At 37.6% G+C, this 19429-nt stretch overlaps 1 protein-coding gene across 6 annotated transcripts in view; it reads left to right on the top strand.

Moving 5' to 3' along the window:
- JMJD1C (jumonji domain containing 1C) overlaps positions 1-19429 on the top strand; it is a 340789-nt gene that overhangs the window by 99229 nt on the left and 222131 nt on the right. The window contains exon 1 of one of the 6 annotated variants that reach the window (XM_060108917.1): positions 14859-14897. The exons of the other annotated variants lie outside the window; for them this stretch is intronic. Coding sequence (XP_059964900.1) covers positions 14880-14897 — 18 coding nt within the window. The 5' untranslated portion in view covers positions 14859-14879. Of the gene's footprint in view, positions 1-14858; positions 14898-19429 lie in introns of those variants that run through there. 6 annotated transcript variants of the gene reach the window in all.

Here is a 19429-nt window from a genome sequence, read left to right as displayed (position 1 = left end):
GAAGGACTTTTTAATACTAGAAGTAGATTAGTTGGTCTCTGTGAAGAGGTAGTATAGCTTTGAAGATTTGAACGATGAATTTATGGAGTTTCTTGAATGCTAGCCTAAGGAATTTAGACTGTTAGAAAAAGGGAACTCTCAAGGGATTGCACAGATGTCTACAGTTATTATAGTGTGTGTTTTAGGGAAAGGAATCTGGAGATGTTGAGTTTTAAAAGGGGATCAGAAAAGAAAATAGAAAGCCTTAGTTGTTACACTGCAGTTCAGATTGCTTAAGCAGAAATAATCAACAGTCTTTTTGACAGCATTCAGTTTGCAGTCTCTGGGCATGGTTTACATGGACTTAAATGGGCATGTATGACTAGGTTACAGTATTTTCCCTCTCTTATATTGTTCATTTCTTAGAAATGCAAATGCTTCATATGCTGCTTTTCCCAGTCTTTTCTCAGTGTGAACACAAATATGTGTACACACATTTCTATTTTGTATTGTCTTGTATTGCATTTGAATTGGGTGAACATTTGTTTTTCAGTCCTTCGGGTTTACCTTTCTCATCCCTTTTCCTACTATTCTTAAATAATCCTCTTTAAGATACAGTTAAGAAAATTTTCAGTGAAAAAAGATGAAAATTTTTTGGTTTGTGCTTTTTTTTGATCTAAGAATGTTTAGCAGCTTTGTTGAGCTATACCTGAGATACAATAAACTGTACATATTTAAATGACATATATAAAGATACACGATTCCAAGATAAAACTAATGTAATCAAGAAAATAAACACATCTTGTTTCATATACATCTGTATGTACTCATACACACACAGAGTGGAATATTATTATTCAGCCTTAAAAACAAATGAAATTTTGCCATTTGCAGCAATGTGGATGGACCTAGAGAATATTATGCTTAGTGAAATAAGTCAGACAAAGATTAATACTGTATATCATTTATATGTGAAATCTTAAAAATAAAAGGAATGTATATAGCACAACAGAAATAGACTCACAGATTTAGAAAACAAACTATTGATTAACAGTGAGGAGAGAGATAGGGAGAGGGACAAGATAAGGTTATGGAATTAAAAGATACAAACTTCTGGGCTTCCCTGGTGGCGTACTGGTTGAGAGTCCGCCTGCCGATGCAGGGGACACGGGTTCGTGCCCCGGTCCGGGAAGATCCCACATGCCGCAGAACGGCTGGGCCCGTGAGCCATGGCCGCTGAGCCTGTGAGTCCGGAGCCTGTGCCCCACAACGGGAGAGGCCACAACGGTGAGAGGCCCGTGTACCGCAAAAAAAAAATAAATAAAAAAATAAAAAATAAAAAAATAAAAGATACAAACTTCTATGTATAAAATAGATAAGTAACAGGGGTATAGTACAATACGGAATTATAGCCATTATCTTGTAATAACTTTTAATGGGAGTGTAATCTGTAAAAATACTGAATCACTGTGCTGTACACCCGAAACTAATATAATATTGTTATGTTAACTATACTTCAATTAAAAAAAAAGAAAAAAAAACACCTCATAATCCCCAAAATTTCTCTGGAATCTCTTTGTAAATCTCCACTCCCACTCTGCAATCTCAGGAAACTACTTACTGCTTTTTGTCACTATAGACAAGTTTGCATTTTCCAGAATTTTGCTCAAATATAATCATATAGTATATGTTCTGTTTTGTCTGGCTTCTTTTCTTAGCATAATTATTTTGAGATACATCCATATTGTTATGTGGATCATTAGTTCATTTAAAGTTGCTATGGAAATATGCTTTCATTTTTCTTGGAAAAAACTCCCTAGCATTAGAATGTCTGGGTCGTATGGTAGTTATATGTTTAACTCTTTAAGACAGTGCCAGACTTTTCTATGTACCAACACCATTAACTATCTTATTCTAAGTGTGATTTGAGATTTTCTGAGCCATCTTGATTACTCAAAGCTGGGCTTCCTACCGTGAAAGAGGTGATTTCATTCCGGGTTACTCTTCTGGGATACAGCCTTTTAGAGTTCTAACTCACTTAAGGGGTAACCATGGTCCTTACTTTTCATGGGCCCTAGATTTGGACTTCATTAGATACAGCCGGGGGAGGGCATCAAGTAAGTATATTGCTTGGCTTTTCAACCTTAGGACAAAAGTAACTGACAGTGCTTTATTTATCTCTGTGTTTTTCACCTCTTCAAGTTCTTGGCTTAATTTTTCCTTTTTATCTTGTGACCCTTGGCTTTTAAAAACCTAAACTTGAAATATATTTTATCTAGATTTTTAATTGTCACAGCAATGGTAATGATGGTGGTATGAATTATATAGGAAGCAGAAACTCCTACATGGTGTTGATATTTTGATTATTTGTTTGCATATGTGTCCTTCAGGTAGAGGTAGCTTGTATTGTTTGTAACACAGCTCCTGGTAGTGTCTGATACATTAGTACATAGAAAATATTGAGTGGCTTTAGCAAGGCTTTAAAACATATTATGTAGACAGACGTTCCCTTGAGCCATCAAAGAAAAATGAGAGTAAAAGACAAATGATTTTCTTTCTTGTAAAACCTTCAGTACAGATCTTAATAAATTTGTATGTTATGCTCTTGGCAGTGGAAGATCATGGAGAGATTTGTGAACAACGTTTAGAGCTTTTTAAGTGTTGTTAATGGGAGATTAATTGGAAAACAGTGTGCAGTATAGATTAGATATTTTGTCAGGATGCATGTTACAGGTATCCTTTAGTATGGTAATTTTGTGTGGTCGGCAAACCAGTAACATCAGCATTACCTGGAAACTTGTTACCTTTCTGTGATGATATTCTTGTAAAATATTTAATGTAGTCTCAATCTTAGGCTTTCTTTGGAGTTAAATTGTAAATCTGTATAAAGCAATGAAGGTTATTAGAGCAAAATAACAATCATAATAGTTGAGTTCATTGAAAAATAAAAACTTGTCTGTATTACACAGGAAAGTGATGTGGTTCTTATTTGACAATAACCTGGCTTATTTCAGTTGACTAACTGAAGTATTGGATTGTTTAAGACCCACCTTTTTTTAGTGATAGTCTGGGTAGAAGTAAGTTCTCTATTTTTCATTGTTTGGAAGGAAGTAATTTACGTCTATAGTATGATGGAAGTTCCTTAGTATATGGTGTAATCACAGGTAAAGTTTTATGATCCATCTATTTTCTAGTAGCTTTAGCATATTTTTATATGAGAGAAGATCCTATACCACATAAAAATGTTGACATTAAGTTTTTTTAAAAAAGCTTCCAATAGTCACTTGATCATTTAAACATCGGTCACTAATTTTCTGAGAGCCTTTTGACAAAGTGTTTCAATCTGAGATTTAAAACTGTCCATTCATTATTGGGCAGGCTTATATAAAAAGGCACGTTCTTTATATTTATCATCATTTGTAGATTTAGTATGTTTATCAAAATTTTGGCAGCAGTTTGAGTAATTAATACTAGTGTGGTACTTTGAAAGGAAAAGTAACTTTTAAATTTGGCTTTAATATTTCTGCTCTTAAAAAACTGAAGACCCGGGCTTCCCTGGTGGCGCAGTGGTTGAGAGTCCGCCTGCCGATGCAGGGGACACGGGTTCGTGCCCTGGTCCGGGAAGATCCCACATGCCGTGGAGCGGCTGGGCTCGTGAGCCATGGCCGCTGAGCCTGCACGTCCGGAGCCTTTGCTCCGCAACGGGAGAGGCCACAACAGTGAGAGGCCCCCGTACCGCAAAACAAAAACAAAAACAAAAACTGAAGACCCAGTAAAGGAGTACCTCATCTATATATGTGCACTGAGCATGCTTCTTATGACATTTAACTCTTATTCTTTGGTGATCTGTTGTGTTTCATTACTCGTTTAAATGATCAAATTCCCAAAGTTGTAGCATATAGAATGTGTTTAAGATGACTTGGGTCAAAAGTTTTTCAGAGTAGGTGACATCAGTCTCTATGATCATAGAAAAATCTGAATGTTTCTGTGACAAATTTAGTTTCAACATTATATCTTTTTATAAACTCAGTCATCTACTAATGTGAATTTGTTGCAAAATGAATCACTCAATTAAGTGACCTATTACAATTTTCATATTTATAAAAAAATCATAGCTATAAATATTTATTGTTATGTTACAATTATCCCTAAAATTTCATTTGGACATATAGCACCTCTGTGGAGTGTGAAATTAAAAAATCAATTATGTATTTTTTACCAAATTGAATGTAGAGTGTTTTGTTTTTTTTTTTTTTGCGGTACGCGGGCCTCTCACTGTTGTGGCCGCTCCCGTTGCGGAGCACAGGCCCCGGACGCGCAGGCCCAGCGGCCACGGCTCACGGGCCCAGCCACTCCGCGGCATGTGGAATCCTCCCGGACCGGGGCACGAACCCGTGTCCCCTGCATCAGCAGGCGGACTCTCAACCACTGTGCCACAGGGAAGCCCCGAATGTAGAGTTTTATATACATATTTCATGAATATAATAAACATTTTAGAATAAAATGCAAATAGAGTTTTACAATAATTTTAAATGTATGAAATCTGTGATAAGAAAGGGGTAGACTTTGCTACAAGTTATTATTACAAAGCTAAGGTTATGTTTCATTACTTATGTAAAATAGTGTTCTGTGTTTAGCTTCTTATAGGGCTAGGAGAATTGTGTAGTTCTATTGATTGGTTTCATGCATTGGAAATCTGACCTTTAACAGATGTTTGAGAAATTGCCAGCACAGCATGATCAGCCAAGTAGACAGTTTTCCCCCTGTTACTTGACAGGCCTTTAGTGGTTTAGTAACAGGCCAAGGAAATTTTAAACTTTTTTTCATAATATCAAAAGCTTTCTAAAATATTAAGAACACATTGGAAAATATTGACAGAATGAGGTATGTTATTTTTCTCCAATCATGGATTACAGTTCAGGTAATTTAAAAATGTGTTCATTTATTTCAGGAAAAAAACAAAACAAGAAAATCCTATCTGTTGAGTGAATAAAATTTTACTTTTTTTATTTAAAAATTTGCCTATGAAATTAATTGTCATTAAGGATTAAAGCATGTTTCTTTTGCCTTGGTCATATTATTCCTTGTGCAGTTTAAACATTGCACATTTCTCTTATTTTAGTGTTCTTATTTGATTGTTAGTATCTTTCAAAAAATATAGAATTTTTAAATAGAGATTAAATGTGTCACTGAATAGTTATCATATCTGGAACTCCTAACTAGGAGCAGGATGCTGCATAAATGTGTGTTAAGCCTGTTGTCTGAAGGACAGCCTTTTTTAGAGTGTGTAAGAGATCCAGCTGTGTAGTGTGGGGGTTTGGCATGAACACTCTAAGCTCTGTTTTCTTCAGTTACATCCTTTGAGTGTGTAGGAAGGGGGAAAAGGAATACTATAATGTTTGGGAATCAAGTGTTGAATTGATAGTACCAGCAGTTGCCAGAGTGGATCTTTTCCTTGCAGGTGCTGCTGTTCCATAGGGCATTATAGTTGTTTTTTGTTGTGTCAGATTTGGAAAAAAGATTTTATTTTAAGGAAAGTTGAAGAAATATAATCTTACATGTAGTTCTATTTTTTGGTTTTGTAACAATTGTGTATGCCTTAAGATTATATACTGAACTAGTTCTTTAAAATAAAGGATTACAATTTGTGATGAGTTGGTATACACTTACATTTCACCTTAAAAAAATAAAAAGGCTTGGGCTTCCCTGGTGGCGCAGTGGTTGAGAGTCCGCCTGCCGATGCAGGGGACACGGGTTCGTGCCCCGGTCTGGGAGGATCCCGCGTGCCGCGGAGCGGCTGGGCCCGTGAGCCGTGGCCGCTGGGCCTGCGCGTCCGGAGCCTGCGCTCCGCAGCGGGAGAGGCCACAGCAGTGAGAGGCCCGCGTACCGCAAAAAAAATAAATAAATAAATAAATAAAATAAAATAAAAAATAAATAAAAAATAAAAAGGCTTTTTAAAAAGTCATCAGGTATTCTAAGAATAACTATGCTAAACCAAAACTTTAAAAAACAAAACATCTGTGCTATAGTTTTTCTGAATCCACATGAACCAAACTTAATGGCCAATACCAATTGAACTGCAAGTGAAAGCCAATTTTTTATGTTTGTATATAAAAGCTTTAAAGAAAACAAAATAGATAATTATTTCTCCAGTAATGTTATCAAATTACAGTAACTTTTCATATTGGTGCTTTCTGATAAAAGTCACATGAAATTTTATTAGGTGGGGAAAGTTATTAGTAAGCTGGTAGCTTTAAAAAATATGTATATGGATAGGACACTAAAACTTATAAGTAAAATTCTAATGAAGCTTATCTTCATTATGCCTGTGATATTATACATACTGGTACTAAAGTTTTGGTGAAGTCACTTTATATGTAGAAAAATTACGTTTTTAAGTGAGATATGGTAAGTAACCATGTTCTTATTCATATCCATACTGCTACATTTACTCATTTTCAAAACCATTGAAATGGAGTTGTGTCTTAAAAAGAGGGGATTAGGTTGCAGTGTGGGCAGCAGCAGGAGAAAATGCATCTAATCAAATTCACTCCTAAAGCCTTTTGGGGAAAACTAAGCTGTTGTTTTTCAATTCATCCAACACAGCTGGCTTTTTTTCTTTCAATGTCGGAATAATTTTTTTTTTTTGTATATTTGATAAAGTGTTTTTTCTTTTCATTTGTATCCTTCTTGTATCTCTAAATACTAGAATCACACTCATCTTTTGGGGAGGGTGGTCATATTATAAGAGCCATGCAGAAGCTGTGAGGAAGGTTTGAGCACCTAACCTTAGGTGATCTGGTTAGCCTTGAGATCTTTAAACTGAAAATTCTAAATCAGAAAATACAACACACAGTCATGTGCTTTTTAAAATAATTAATTAATTAATTAATTAATTAATTATGGCTGCATTGGGTCTTTGTTGCCGTGCGCAGGCTTTCTTCTTAGTTGCAGCGAGTGGGGGCTCCTCTTTGTTGTGGTGCGCAGGCCTCTCATTTAAGGTGGCTTCTCTTGTTGCGGATCATGGGCTTTAGGTGCACAGGCTTCAGTAGTTGTGGCATGCGGGCTCTAGAGTGCAGGCTCAGTAGTTGTGGTGCACGGGCTTAGCTGCTCCGCAGCATGTGGGATCTTCGCGGACCAGGGCTCGAACCTGTGTCCCCTGCATTGGCAGGCGGATTTTTAACCACTGCACCACCAGGGAAGCCCCCATGTGCTTCTTAAAATTAAAACAAAGAACTCTTCAATAAGAAAGTTCAGTAGATAAGGTTTTCTTAATTACTAATAATTTTAGAACATACAGTATTCAGCGTACATTTTAAGAAGTCTAAATATCTTTGTAAAAGTGTGAACTTTTCAGTCTTTCAGTATTTATTGATCACTCTTTACTCAGGTTCTCTCTCAGATTTGGATAGAATCAGTCAATCTTTTATTTTTCTTCATTGATCTGGGATTTATCGGTTTTAATTTTGAAATTCTCTAATTTTCATCACAGATATTTGTGACTGTCTTCTAATTCACCTTTTAATCTGACTTGAGGGACAAAAGTTAAATGCTTGCAAAAGTTAAAAGAATTGCTTTATTTAGATTTCTTTATTTAGATTATCTCTCTGTCTCATATGCGTACACACAGACACATACACACACACAGCACATATACAGAGCCTCTGCCATTATCTTACCTCCTGATTTCTTTCTTTGTCTCCTAGCAAAACAACAAAAAAAATAGTTCAACCTAAGGCAGCTGTGAAGGGCCTTTTTCCCACCAGAAAGGAGTTTAACCAACTATTTTACTCAATTAGTCTAAGTATTTGCTTCTTCCCAATAGTTGCCACTGTTTACATAAAAATTTCCTGTAATATGAGGTTGTATCTATTCTGTTACTCTCTCCTCAGGAAAACCATTCTTAAAAATCTATACATATTAAGCTAGAATATGTCATATTTTTAAGATGTTATTAAACAGAGGTAAGTTTACTTCATCGCTAAATTATATATTTAAGATGTCAAAACACAAATAAAATAATCTACTTCGGTATTTAGCACCAGACCTGTTACAGTCCAAATAATTCTGTGACATCAGAATATTGAAGAGTGCTTGTCTTTGACCTATTTTCGCATTATCTCTTTAAGATAAATACATAAACACATGTATTGAAAGATGAGAGTAAGTATTTGGAAATGATATGTCTTTTAGTCTGTCTGATTAAAATGGTTTAAGTCTTAAGATAGCTCTGAACTAGTCAGTCTTTCAATAATTATTTAGCAACTATTTTGTGATTATTTTGATGTTTCTGCTCTGTGTTGTGGTCTTATCCTTATTTCTTTTAATTAAACCATGTTGTACAGAATATATTCTGTTCTTCTTACTGAACCCAGCTTGGGTCTGCTCACCTGCTGTTCAGCAAGCCAATCCACTGACACTGGGTCATGGTAAAGGAAAGTTCAGTGTTTATTCCAGGGCAGCAAGCAAGCAGAAACAAGCAGCTCATGCTCAAAAGACCTGAACTCCCCAATGGCTTTCAGGGAAGGGTCTTTTAAGGCAACATTTAGAATGAGGGTTGCAGCCTGTGGACTTTCTTCCGATTGGTTTATGGTGAGATAGCAGGGTGTTGTTTTGGGAATCTTAACCATCAACCTTCTGGTTCTAACCAGTCTGGGTCAAATTGTTTTGTATATCCCTTGAGGAGGAACTAAGATTCTGTTTTACCTCTGAACTGTTGTTTCAGCTATCATCATTTTTCTTGCTTGACAGCTTTTCCTTTGTTTCTTCATTTGTCTCTTTCCTAATTAGTAACTGCTTGAGACTGCTCTTTGGAACTCCGGGAACGCCTAGAAGACTAAGACCTTTTTTTTTTTTTTTTTTTTTTTTTTTTTTACAAACAAGAAACAGGGATCACGGAGGGGCTTTTGTACCTGGGGGGGGACCCTGAAGGGTCCTGCTTGGTTTCATTTCCCCTTTTTCTTTGATACTCCTCAATCCTGAGGGGAGCAGGGGCAGGAGAAGAAAGGGGATAAAGTTTTGGATAGAGAGGTTAATCATAATCTCGGCAGGGAAACTCAGGTTTTGGAAGACTCAGTTTCATTCTTTGATCTTTAAAAAAATACATTTTTATCTATTCATATGACTACCACCAAGATCAAAATACAGAATAGAATGTCTCCAAGACATTATACTTACCTTAGTACCCCTTCCTGATGCTGAAACTCAGCCTTTGCCAGGCAAAGGGGGGACACAGTGGGCTATTGCCCTCAAAACTTTGTGTCCCAACCTGGGGGATTTGGTGATGAGTTTTATAGCAATGGTTCAAGGGGTGGGGTGGCTGATAAGGATCAGGGTATGTGCAGGGCCTGCATTCATTCCTTTAATCTGGCCTCAGGTGGTCTCCTGGTGAGCTTCTGTCATTCTCACGGTTATCAAAAGTAGTTAACATCTTCCATTTGTTGGGCGTTTTAGTTTTACAGAAGAGCTCAAAGATACTGTTATGTGTATCCCTTGAGGTGGAACCAGGACCCTGCCCCAAGGCTGCACTATTGTTTCTTGACTGCTTCTCCCTTGTTTTTGCATCTTTAGCAACTGTTTGAACCTGCCCTTTGGAACTCAGGGAAGGTCATGGAGGCTGAAGCCTATTCCCTACAAACAAGAAATGGGGGCCACAGAAAGGCTTCCATGCCTCGGAGCCCCACAGGGTCCTGCTTGGTTTCACTCCCAGTTTATACTGCTTCTCTATTCCGCTTATCCGATTTCTATCCCAATAGATAGTGTTTTGGTGATATATTAATGCAGCCCTGGGAAACTAATTCATTCATTAATGTTATTGCATCTACCAGAAATTATTCTTTTTATTGCCATGAAATATTTCATTGCGCGAATACATCACTATTGAGCTCTACTCCAAATACAGGTATTTGGGTTGTTCCCAGGTTTTTTGGCTTTTGTATAAAGTTGTATTCACTTGGAAGTTTTGGCTATTCTCATGGGTGTGTAATAGTATCTAACTGTAATTTTAATTTGAATTTCATTGGTGAGTAATTTGTTGAGTACCTTTTCATATGCTTATTGGCTGTTTGGATATATATCCTCTTTTTTGAAGTCCCTGATCAAGTCTTATGCAACTGGATTGTCTTTTTCTTTTTGATTAGTAGGAGGTCTTTATGGATGTATATGAGTCATTGACAGCAGGATTTGGGACTAGAGTGAGACAAGTGAGGTACTTAGGGTACAAATGTAAAGAGGCATTCACTCTTGGGGTTGAGTTCCCTCTGCTGCTGGATTGCTTTTCCCCTAAAGCATTCCTGTGGTTCAAAGCATTCCTGTGGTTCACTTTCTAATTCAAGACTCTATTCAAATGTTGCCTCATTAGAAAGGCTGTGATATCTAAAATAGCACCCCAATCCTCTGTCATTCTATCATCCTAGATACCTCTGTTTTTCTTCATAGCACTTATCACCAACTGACATATACTTACGTGTATACTTTTTATTTTTGGTTTATTGCCCTCCAAAAGAAAATATGCTCTGTAAGAGTTGGGGCTTTCTATTTTTCCCCTGCTGTTTTACCAACTTACTAGAGCAGTGTTTGGCCTCAATAAATATTTATTAAATATTAATAAAATAATGAAGTTGAGAGGAGCAAGTATCTGAATAAAAGGTGAGTTCCATTTTAGACATGTTAAATATGTATATGGGATTGATACAGATAAGAGATTGAACTAGGTCAGGGATCAGCAAACATTTCCTTTAAAGGACCAAATAGTAAACATTTTATGCTTTGTGGACCTTATGGACTGTGTCACAGCCAGTCAACTCTGATATCAAAGTGAGAAAGCATCCGTGGACAATGCATACATTAATGAGGGTGGCTGCGTTTCAATAAAAACTTACAAACAAAAACAGGTGATTGGGGACGTCCCTGGTGGTGCAGTGGTTAGGAATCTGCCTGATAATACAGGGGAAAACGGGTTCGAGCCCTGGTTTGGGAAGATCCCACATGCCGCAGAGCAACCAAGCCAGTGCGCCACAACGACTGAGCCTGCGTGCCACAACTGCTGAAGCCTGCACGCCTAAAGCCCGTGCTCCACAATAAGAGAAACCACCACAGTGAGAAGCTTGCACACCACAACGAAGAGTAGCTCCTGCTCACTGCAACTAGAGAAAGCCCTTGTGCAGCAATGAAGACCCAATGCAGCCAAAAATATAAAACAAACAAACAAATAAATAAATAAAACAGGTGATTGGCTTATGGGCTGTATTTGCTGACCCTTGGAATACGTAATAGAGACCTATGAATGTGAGATGTAGGAGCTTCATCTTGATTCACAAGGTAGTCATGCATATTTTACGTTATTAAAGTGAGATGATGAAAGGAACTGTTCTAAGAAAATTAGTCTGGTGGTATTAGGTAAGCTGGAGAAAAAATGTGATGGGAGGTGTTACTGACCTCAGGTTCAGCTGCTCGCAAGCCAGTACTTGAGCGAAAAGCATTGGTTGGAAAGGAAAGGTTGCTTTATTCAGGAGGCTCACAGCCTGGGGAGATGGCAAACTCACGTCCAAAAACCAACTCTGAAGATTCAGCTCAACAATGAAAGTTTTTAAAGGAAGAATCACGGGTTGGGGTGGGGGCGTGCAGGGAGGTGGGGATCAGAGTCTTAGTTGTCTTCCACTGTGTGCAGACTTTTTTCTGATTAGTTGGTGGTGAGGTAACAGGGTGGTGTTCCAGGAATCTTGTACTCAGTCTGAAGTTACTATCCTCCACCTGGGTGGGGGCCTTAGTTCCTGCAGAAGAGCTCAAAGGTATCATTATGTATATTCCTTGAGGAGGAATCAAGACTCTGCTTTATTGCTGCACTAGTTTCTTTACTGCTCCTCCTTTGTTTCTGCATTGCCTCTCTTCCCTGATTAGCAATTGTTTGAATCTGCCCTCACGGAAGGTCAAGGAGGCTGAATGAAGACTATTTCCTACTGACAGGAAATTGGGACAAGGAAAGGATTTGTACCCAGGAGGGCCCTACAGGGTCTTGCTCTGTTTCAGAGGCAGGGAAAACAGTTACGAAACAGGCTTATATAAAGCTTACTTTATGTGAGGCACTGTACTTCCTTTGCCTCTCTCTCTTTTTTTTTTTTTTTTATCAGATTATGTTCCTGAATTCCATGTCTTGGTTTATTCTCTTGTATTGGTGGAATATATCCTACAGTAATTTCTTTAAAAAGACTGCCTATTTGGACATTTTTTAATGGCTTGTTCATCTCAAAGTATTTGTATTCCACCCTCAAACTTGACTCACATCTGACTGGATATAAAATTCTGGATTAGAGAGTTCTGAAAGCATTGATATAATATCTTCCACATTCTGATGTTGCTTTTGACAAGTCATATCATTCTGCTTTTTTTTTTTTTATTTGTGGTGTGTGGGCCTCTCACTGTTGTGGCCTCTCCCGTTGCGGAGCACAGGCTTCGGACGCGCAGGCTCAGCGGCCATGGCTCACGGGCCCAGCCGCTCCGCGGCATGTGGGATCTTCCCGGACCAGGGCACGAACCCGTGTCCCCTGCATCGGCAGGCGGACCCTCAACCACTGCGCCACCAGGGAAGCCCCATTCTGCTTTTTTATTCTTTTACAAGAAAGAAGTGTGTAGAATCTTCTCTTTTGTTTGTGCTTGGGAATTTCACAGTAACATTTCTAGATGTACATGCCTTTTCATCTGTGTGCGTAGCTCTTCAAGAGTTGCTTTTCAATATGGGAATTTGGGAGTTTCAGTTCTGAGAAATTTTCTTGAATTGTTTCCTTAATTCCCTCTTTTCTGAATTATTTTTTTCTTTTATGGAACTTTTGTGTTGGGATATGGGACCATACTGGTCCTCTTTCTACCATATCTTTTCCTTGCCTATGTTCTTTTTGTTCTATGAGTAGGAAAAATTTTCAACTTTATAGTCTAAACTTTTTGTTGTGTTTTTCATTTCTGCTCTCTTCATTTATTTTCCTTAAACTTTTTTGTTCTCTGAGTGGTTATTTTTTTTTTTTTTTTTTTTTTTTTGCTGTACGCGGGCCTCTCACTGCTGTGGCCTCTCCCGTTGCGGAGCACAGGCTCCGGACACACAGGCTCCGCGGCCATGGCTCGCGGGCCCAGCCGCTCCGCGGCATGTGGGATCTTCCGGGATCGGGGCACGAACCCGTGTCCCCTGCATCGGCAGGCGGACTCTCAACCACTGCGCCACCAGGGAAGCCCCCGAGTGGTTATTTTTAAATAACCATTTAAAATTGTTATTTCTCTCTGTGTTTTAATTATGTTATGTTGTTTCTATTATATTATTGAGACTATTAATATTAGTTTTTGTGTGATTTTTTCCTTCTTTGTTTTCTTCTCCCTTCAGAGTCTTGTTTTCTTCTAGTCACTTTTTTCTCTGTGTAATTTAGTCTCTAGGTTTTATATTCGATGTTTTCCCCGCATGAAATACTTGATGATTCTTTTTGACTACTCATACTTAATAGCATAACAATTAAAAAGCACTTTGGGAACTCTGAGCATGTGGGCAGGGTTTGTTGACCGTAGTCCTGCCTGTTTGGATATCAGGCCACGTCCTTGGGGAATACCTAATGTCTGTGTATTTGGGTGTCTTTTATCTTAAACTGGTCAGGTTTCCCATAGAAGTAAACCAGTCTTTTCCCTGGCTCTCAAAAGTTAAACACTTTGAGGTAAAAAAAGAGTGGGAGTGGGAGGGATGGGGTTGGTTTTCAACATATTTCATTATGTATACTGTAACTTCATCGTCCTATTTCAGTAATAATCTCATATTATTTTATAAATAATACAAAGTAATATGGTCCTTGATCCAGAGACCCCCTGATAACCTTTTTCTAAAAACTCTTTTTCTGCCAAAGTGGGAGAGGAGACGGTTGCTAAGCTAGAGCCAGGGAGAGATCTGTGGGTCTGACTGTTGCTTAAATAGACTAATGTAATTCTTCCTATTAGCCCTACTTTACCCTCAACCAATTTTTGACCCTTTGGGGGCTTCTCTGCTGTAAATTGGAGTGTTTATCAGCTTTCCCAAATTCTGGCTTTAGCTTAAGCTAAGCCTCTTTTATTTCATGAAGTCAGCTATCACTTCTATTGCTGTTGTTTTAATATTAGTTGATTCTACCCATTTTCCAATCTTGAAATTGTCTTGAAACTTCATGTTATCATCCAGCATGTTAATTATTATTCTTAAATTTGAATCCTATTGAGTCATCTGTCTTGATTAAAGTATGAGGATAGAGCACTGTGGATTACTTTTGAAGACATTCAATTTTACTCTAGTTCTTGGTAAATAATGTAAATTATGGTGATTAATCCAGCTATGAGTACCTGGTTGTGCTGTATTATTTATTAATGATCTTATATTTTTTAATTTTATTCCTAAAAATATTTTCAGTATCTTTCTATGCAATATTTTAATAAACATCTAGTGTTACACTGGCCTACCTAAAAAGAAGAAGTTTACTGATAAAAAGTTGAGGATCACTTATAGCGAAAAAAAAATATGCTCCAGGAGTAACCTTTTTATTTTTTTAGTGCGTACAAGCCATCTTCAAACAATAGTTTTTGTACTTTGGATACAGATTGACATTAATGGATTGTCAAAAATGTTTTAAACTCAAAGGGTACATGCTTTTTTGATACATAATTCTCTTAAATTTTTTTCTTTTCAGTATCAGTACATTTTAGAAATTGCTTTCTTACGATGTTTTACAGATTATACACATTAGGGGTGCATGCCTAATACAGGCTCTGTAGACAAAAACTAATTTAAAAAGTGGCTAGGTATTCTCTTACTGTCTTCTTTACTCATTTCAACTTCATTTACTTTTTAACTATGTTTCTTCTACCTTTTCCAGTTTTCTACTCAATTCTCCTTGGTGGAGAAGATGGATGCAAAAGAGAAGGTGTGAGTAGTTCTTTATTCTCTCTGCATCTGTTAACATTACATCATCTTTTCCATGCAATATTCTTGTTTCTTCCTAGTTCATCCTCTTACTTTTATGCAGCCAATGGACCTGTTTGGTTTTCCTTTGTTTTTTTAATAAAATTTAGCCTATTCTAACTTATATTATTATTATAAAGTTTATGATATTAATTTATAAACACTCTTAGTTACATTTCCCTCCTTCCATTATTTATATATGTCCTTCTAAAATCTGGCATCTGAAAACCATATGTAGTCATACTGTTTCACTCACTCATCACCTTCATTAATTCAATCCACTGAAATTATTTAAGTTCCTAAAATGTATCAGGCCCTGAGAAATAAAATATTGGTAAGTTACTACTTTTACTAGTAGAGTTCGTATTTTCCTAGGGAATATCTTCTACCATTTCTCATTAGAATTATCCACATCTGTATAATTAAAAACTAACTTTTGCTCTTTGGTCTCATCCACATTGTTGAATAATACTTACTTTTGGAGCTGTATGGTACTATAATAGTAGACTCAAGTTTGAGTTCTGGCTCTGCCAAATGCTGACTGTGTAATGTTGGATAACTCACTTAATCTTTCTGGGTCTTAGTTTTTTTTTTTTTTTTTTTTTGTGGTATGTGGGCTTCTCACTGTTGTGGCCTCTCCCATTGCAGAGCACAGGCTCTGGATGCACAGGCTCAGTGGCCATGGCTCACGGGCCCAGCCGCTCCGCGGCATGTGGGATCCTCCCGGACCAGGGCATGAATCCGTGTCCCCTGCATCGGCAGGTGGACTCTCAACCACTGCGCCACCAGGGAAGCCCCATCTTTCTGGGTCTTAGAGTTCTCACTTGTAAAATGTACCTAATATCTACTTGATAGGGTTGAACTGAGAGAATTTAGATGTTAAAAGTTAATTGAGGGCCTCCCTGGTGGCGCAGTGGTTAAGAGTCCGCCTGCCGATGCAGGGGATACGGGTTCGTGACCCGGTCTGGGAGGATCCCATATGCCGCGGAGCGGCTGGGCCCGTGAGCCATGGCCGCTGGGCCTGCACATCCGGAGCCTGTGCTCCGCAACGGGAGAGGCCACAACAGTGAGAGGCCCGCATACCGCAAAAAGAAAAAAAAAAAAAAAAAAAAGTTAATTGAGAAAATGTACATACATATATAAACTTCTTAAGTTTAAAAAGCTTTATGATGGTATTATTTTTATAAGGATTGCTATCTAGATATTTATTGCAATCCTTTTGAAATATGATTGTAAATCTCCTTGGGAGCAAGAATTATGTTGTACCGATCCTTATCCATTGCAACTGGTAAATAGCAATGACTTACAGTTTCAAATTGGATTGCCTAAATTTGTTGGTTATTTCTTTTCACCCATTTCATTGTTGATATTTCTTTTTATCTGTATGTACTGCCTCTGTGTCACTTTAAAATTTAATGTTAAGAAAAAATTCTCCATATGGCCAATTTCTGTTATATACTTATAAGTATTATTACTTCTGTTTATTCTCCTTCCCAAATTGCCATATTATCACGCTTACGTTTGTGGATTTCTGGATATCTGGCATCTGTGCTGCTCAGTAATCCTTCTTCTTTACCTGTTTTTGAAAGATAAATAGACATGTTGCTGTGTTCCAATAACAAATTCCTTTCTTTTCATATGGAGAGATCATTTTTAAATTTTATGTTAAAATATTAAATAAACGTTAAAAGTTAATGTGTTTAACCACTGGATTATAAAAAAGCCAAGGTTAAAAATATTAGTGTGTCTGTGTCCTCCCCTCCCCCTTCTCACTCTCTTGTTTTTGAATGAGATTGGCCAATTTCTCTGATGGTTCTTTTTAAAATTAAATTCACTGTTTTTCTCAATAACTTCATTTTACATATCCTTTCTCTTTCTGATATTTCAGTGCAGTGCAATCGTGATCATGGTGACAAATCTCTAGCCAAACATTTTCTTTTTAGTCTTTATGAAGTACATCATACTTTAAGGTCAAGGACAAAAAGAAGAAGCCAACATGTGTCAGTTACTTTGTTGAATTCTTTTCTTACATTATCACGTTTAGTCCTTAAAACAGCCATCTAAAGTATTCATTATTACCTCTGTTTTGCTAATTTGAAAACTGAAGCTCAAAGAAATTTTACCATTCAAGGTCTCAGTGTTCTTGCTGCCAAAGAATATACTCTCTGTGCTATAATATGTGACCTGAAAAGTAATGATGCAGAACATTGAACATCATTCCGTATCTTCCATGGAATCACTTACATAAATTCATCATCCAAATTAAAGTTCTTCGGTATCTTTCTTAGATTATAAATAATAATTCTCAGTACTCTTTATTCATTGTTGGTCTTGCTACATTATACTTACCTAGAATGTACGTTGGATGCATATTTCTGAACTTTTAAAAAGTTCATACAGCTTGGATAGGTAATGTACATTTGGAAGTAGTAGGACAACTTGTATTACCCTGGGCCAATCTGTTGGGTTTCCTCGTGACACTTGTATTTCCAGCTCTTTGACATTTGACTTGTTTTCTTAAAGAGTGAAAGCATGGCTCCAGAGATTAGTCTGTCCATCTCCCTTTCTCTTGACATTTCTTTAGGTTTCAGACATTGTATTTCACTCCTGTTTTTATTTTATTTTATTTTTTTAAATTTTATTTTATTTTATTTTATTTTTGCTGTATGCAGGCCTCTCACTGTTGTGGCCTCTCCCGTTGTGGAGCACAGGCTCCAGATGCGCAGGCTCAGCGGCCATGGCTCACAGGCCCAGCCACTCCGTGGCATGTGGGATCTTCCCAGACTGGGGCACGAACCCGCGTCCCCTGCATTGGCAGGCAGACTCCCAACCACTGCACCACCAGGGAAGCCCCATTCCTGTTTTTAATCATTGCAATAAAACTTTATCTTCTGCTTCTTTTCTACCATGAGATCAGAATGGGCCTGGTATGTTTTAGGAACAGGAAGAAAATCATAGTACCAATCTGTAGAGTAAGGTACTAGTAGTTGTAGCAGGTTGAGAAGAGTGCAGAAACTAGATCTTTAGGGTTTTTGTCAACTAGCATAAGTTTAGACTTTATTCTTGTCTCACGAGAAGCTAATAGAGGGCTTTAAAGTAAGGGGAATATTTGCTATCTTTTTTGAGGTTTTAATATCTTATTCTAGAACAAATGAAAAACCCTAAAGTATACCCATTAAGCTGCTAAAATGTAAATTGAGTGATGAGATGACTACAGAAGTCTAATTTATAGTGTGGTCACTGTGTGATTATAGGTACAGAGATTCTTCCCAGCTTACAACTGGGGCTCTTGGAAGCTATTTCATACTTTGGAGCAACATGATGGGGAATTAAGCCCTGAAATCTTGGAGTTATCATGTCTACTTTTTCCATCCTGATGGGAATAGGTAATTAAGGTATTCCTAAAAACATTATTTTCAGATGAGTTTTATTTTTATTTTTTATTTTTTTTATTTATTTTTTTTTTTTGCGGTATGCGGGCCTCTCACTGTTGTGGCCTCCCCCGTTGCGGAGCACAGGCTCCGGACGCGCAGGCTCCGGACGCACAGGCTCAGCGGCCATGGCTCACGGGCCCAGCCGCTCCGCGACATATGGGATCCTCCCAGACCGGGGCACGAACCCGTATCCCCTGCATTGGCAGGCGGACTCTCAACCACTTGCGCCACCAGGGAGGCCCCAGATGAGTTTTATACATTAAGTCATAATGTTATTCATTTGCTCAATACAAAGGAATAAACTATTTTTTAAAGACAGGAGGGAAGGAAAATATATTTTAAAAAGAATGTAAAAAGTGTTTTTTGTAAATCTATCCAATTATTTTGTTCTCATTGTTTATTTTAGATGCTTCCTGGTGGTCTAGTGGTTAGGATTTGATGCTCTTATTGTTTATTTTAGTGGTAATCCATTACTAGGTTTTTAATTAAGGATTCTAGTTTTTAGTAGTATATTAAAATCAATTGGTTTTATTTTCATTTGTTTCTTGAGAGACTGTCCATCTATTTGTAGATGTTATTGTTAGGAGGACGATAGCCTTTTCTCTGTTGGGGAGGGGGGAAGAAGCTAATTTTAGAGGATAGTACTTTTTTTTTCCTAGTATTTATGTATGTATTTATTTATTTTGCCTGCTCCGGGTCTTAGCTGCGGCACTCCGGTCTTCGTTGTGGCATGTAAGCTCTTTTAGTTGTGGCATACAAACTTCTTAGTTGCATCCTGCACGTGGGATCTAGTTCCCGGACCTGGGATTGAACCCCGGCCCCCTGCATTGGGAGCGCAAAGTCCTACCCACTGTACCATCAGGGAAGTCACAGAGGATAGTACTTTTATATTGTCTTCTGTTTTTGTTGTTGTGATGGTAGTTTTACCTGAGTAAGTAAATTATTTGAATTTACTACTTAAAAAAAAAGATACGATTATGTAAATATGTGAATATATAGAGTATGTCATGATAGATTTTCTCATTAGTAACTTCGAATATTATTTCTTCTTCCAGAAATT

Source organism: Mesoplodon densirostris, chromosome 1, assembly GCF_025265405.1.
Source record: "Mesoplodon densirostris isolate mMesDen1 chromosome 1, mMesDen1 primary haplotype, whole genome shotgun sequence".
Taxonomy (NCBI): Eukaryota; Metazoa; Chordata; class Mammalia; order Artiodactyla; family Ziphiidae; genus Mesoplodon; species Mesoplodon densirostris.
The sequence above is the reverse complement of the archived record's forward strand: the minus strand, read 5'-3'. Positions and strand labels throughout refer to the sequence as shown.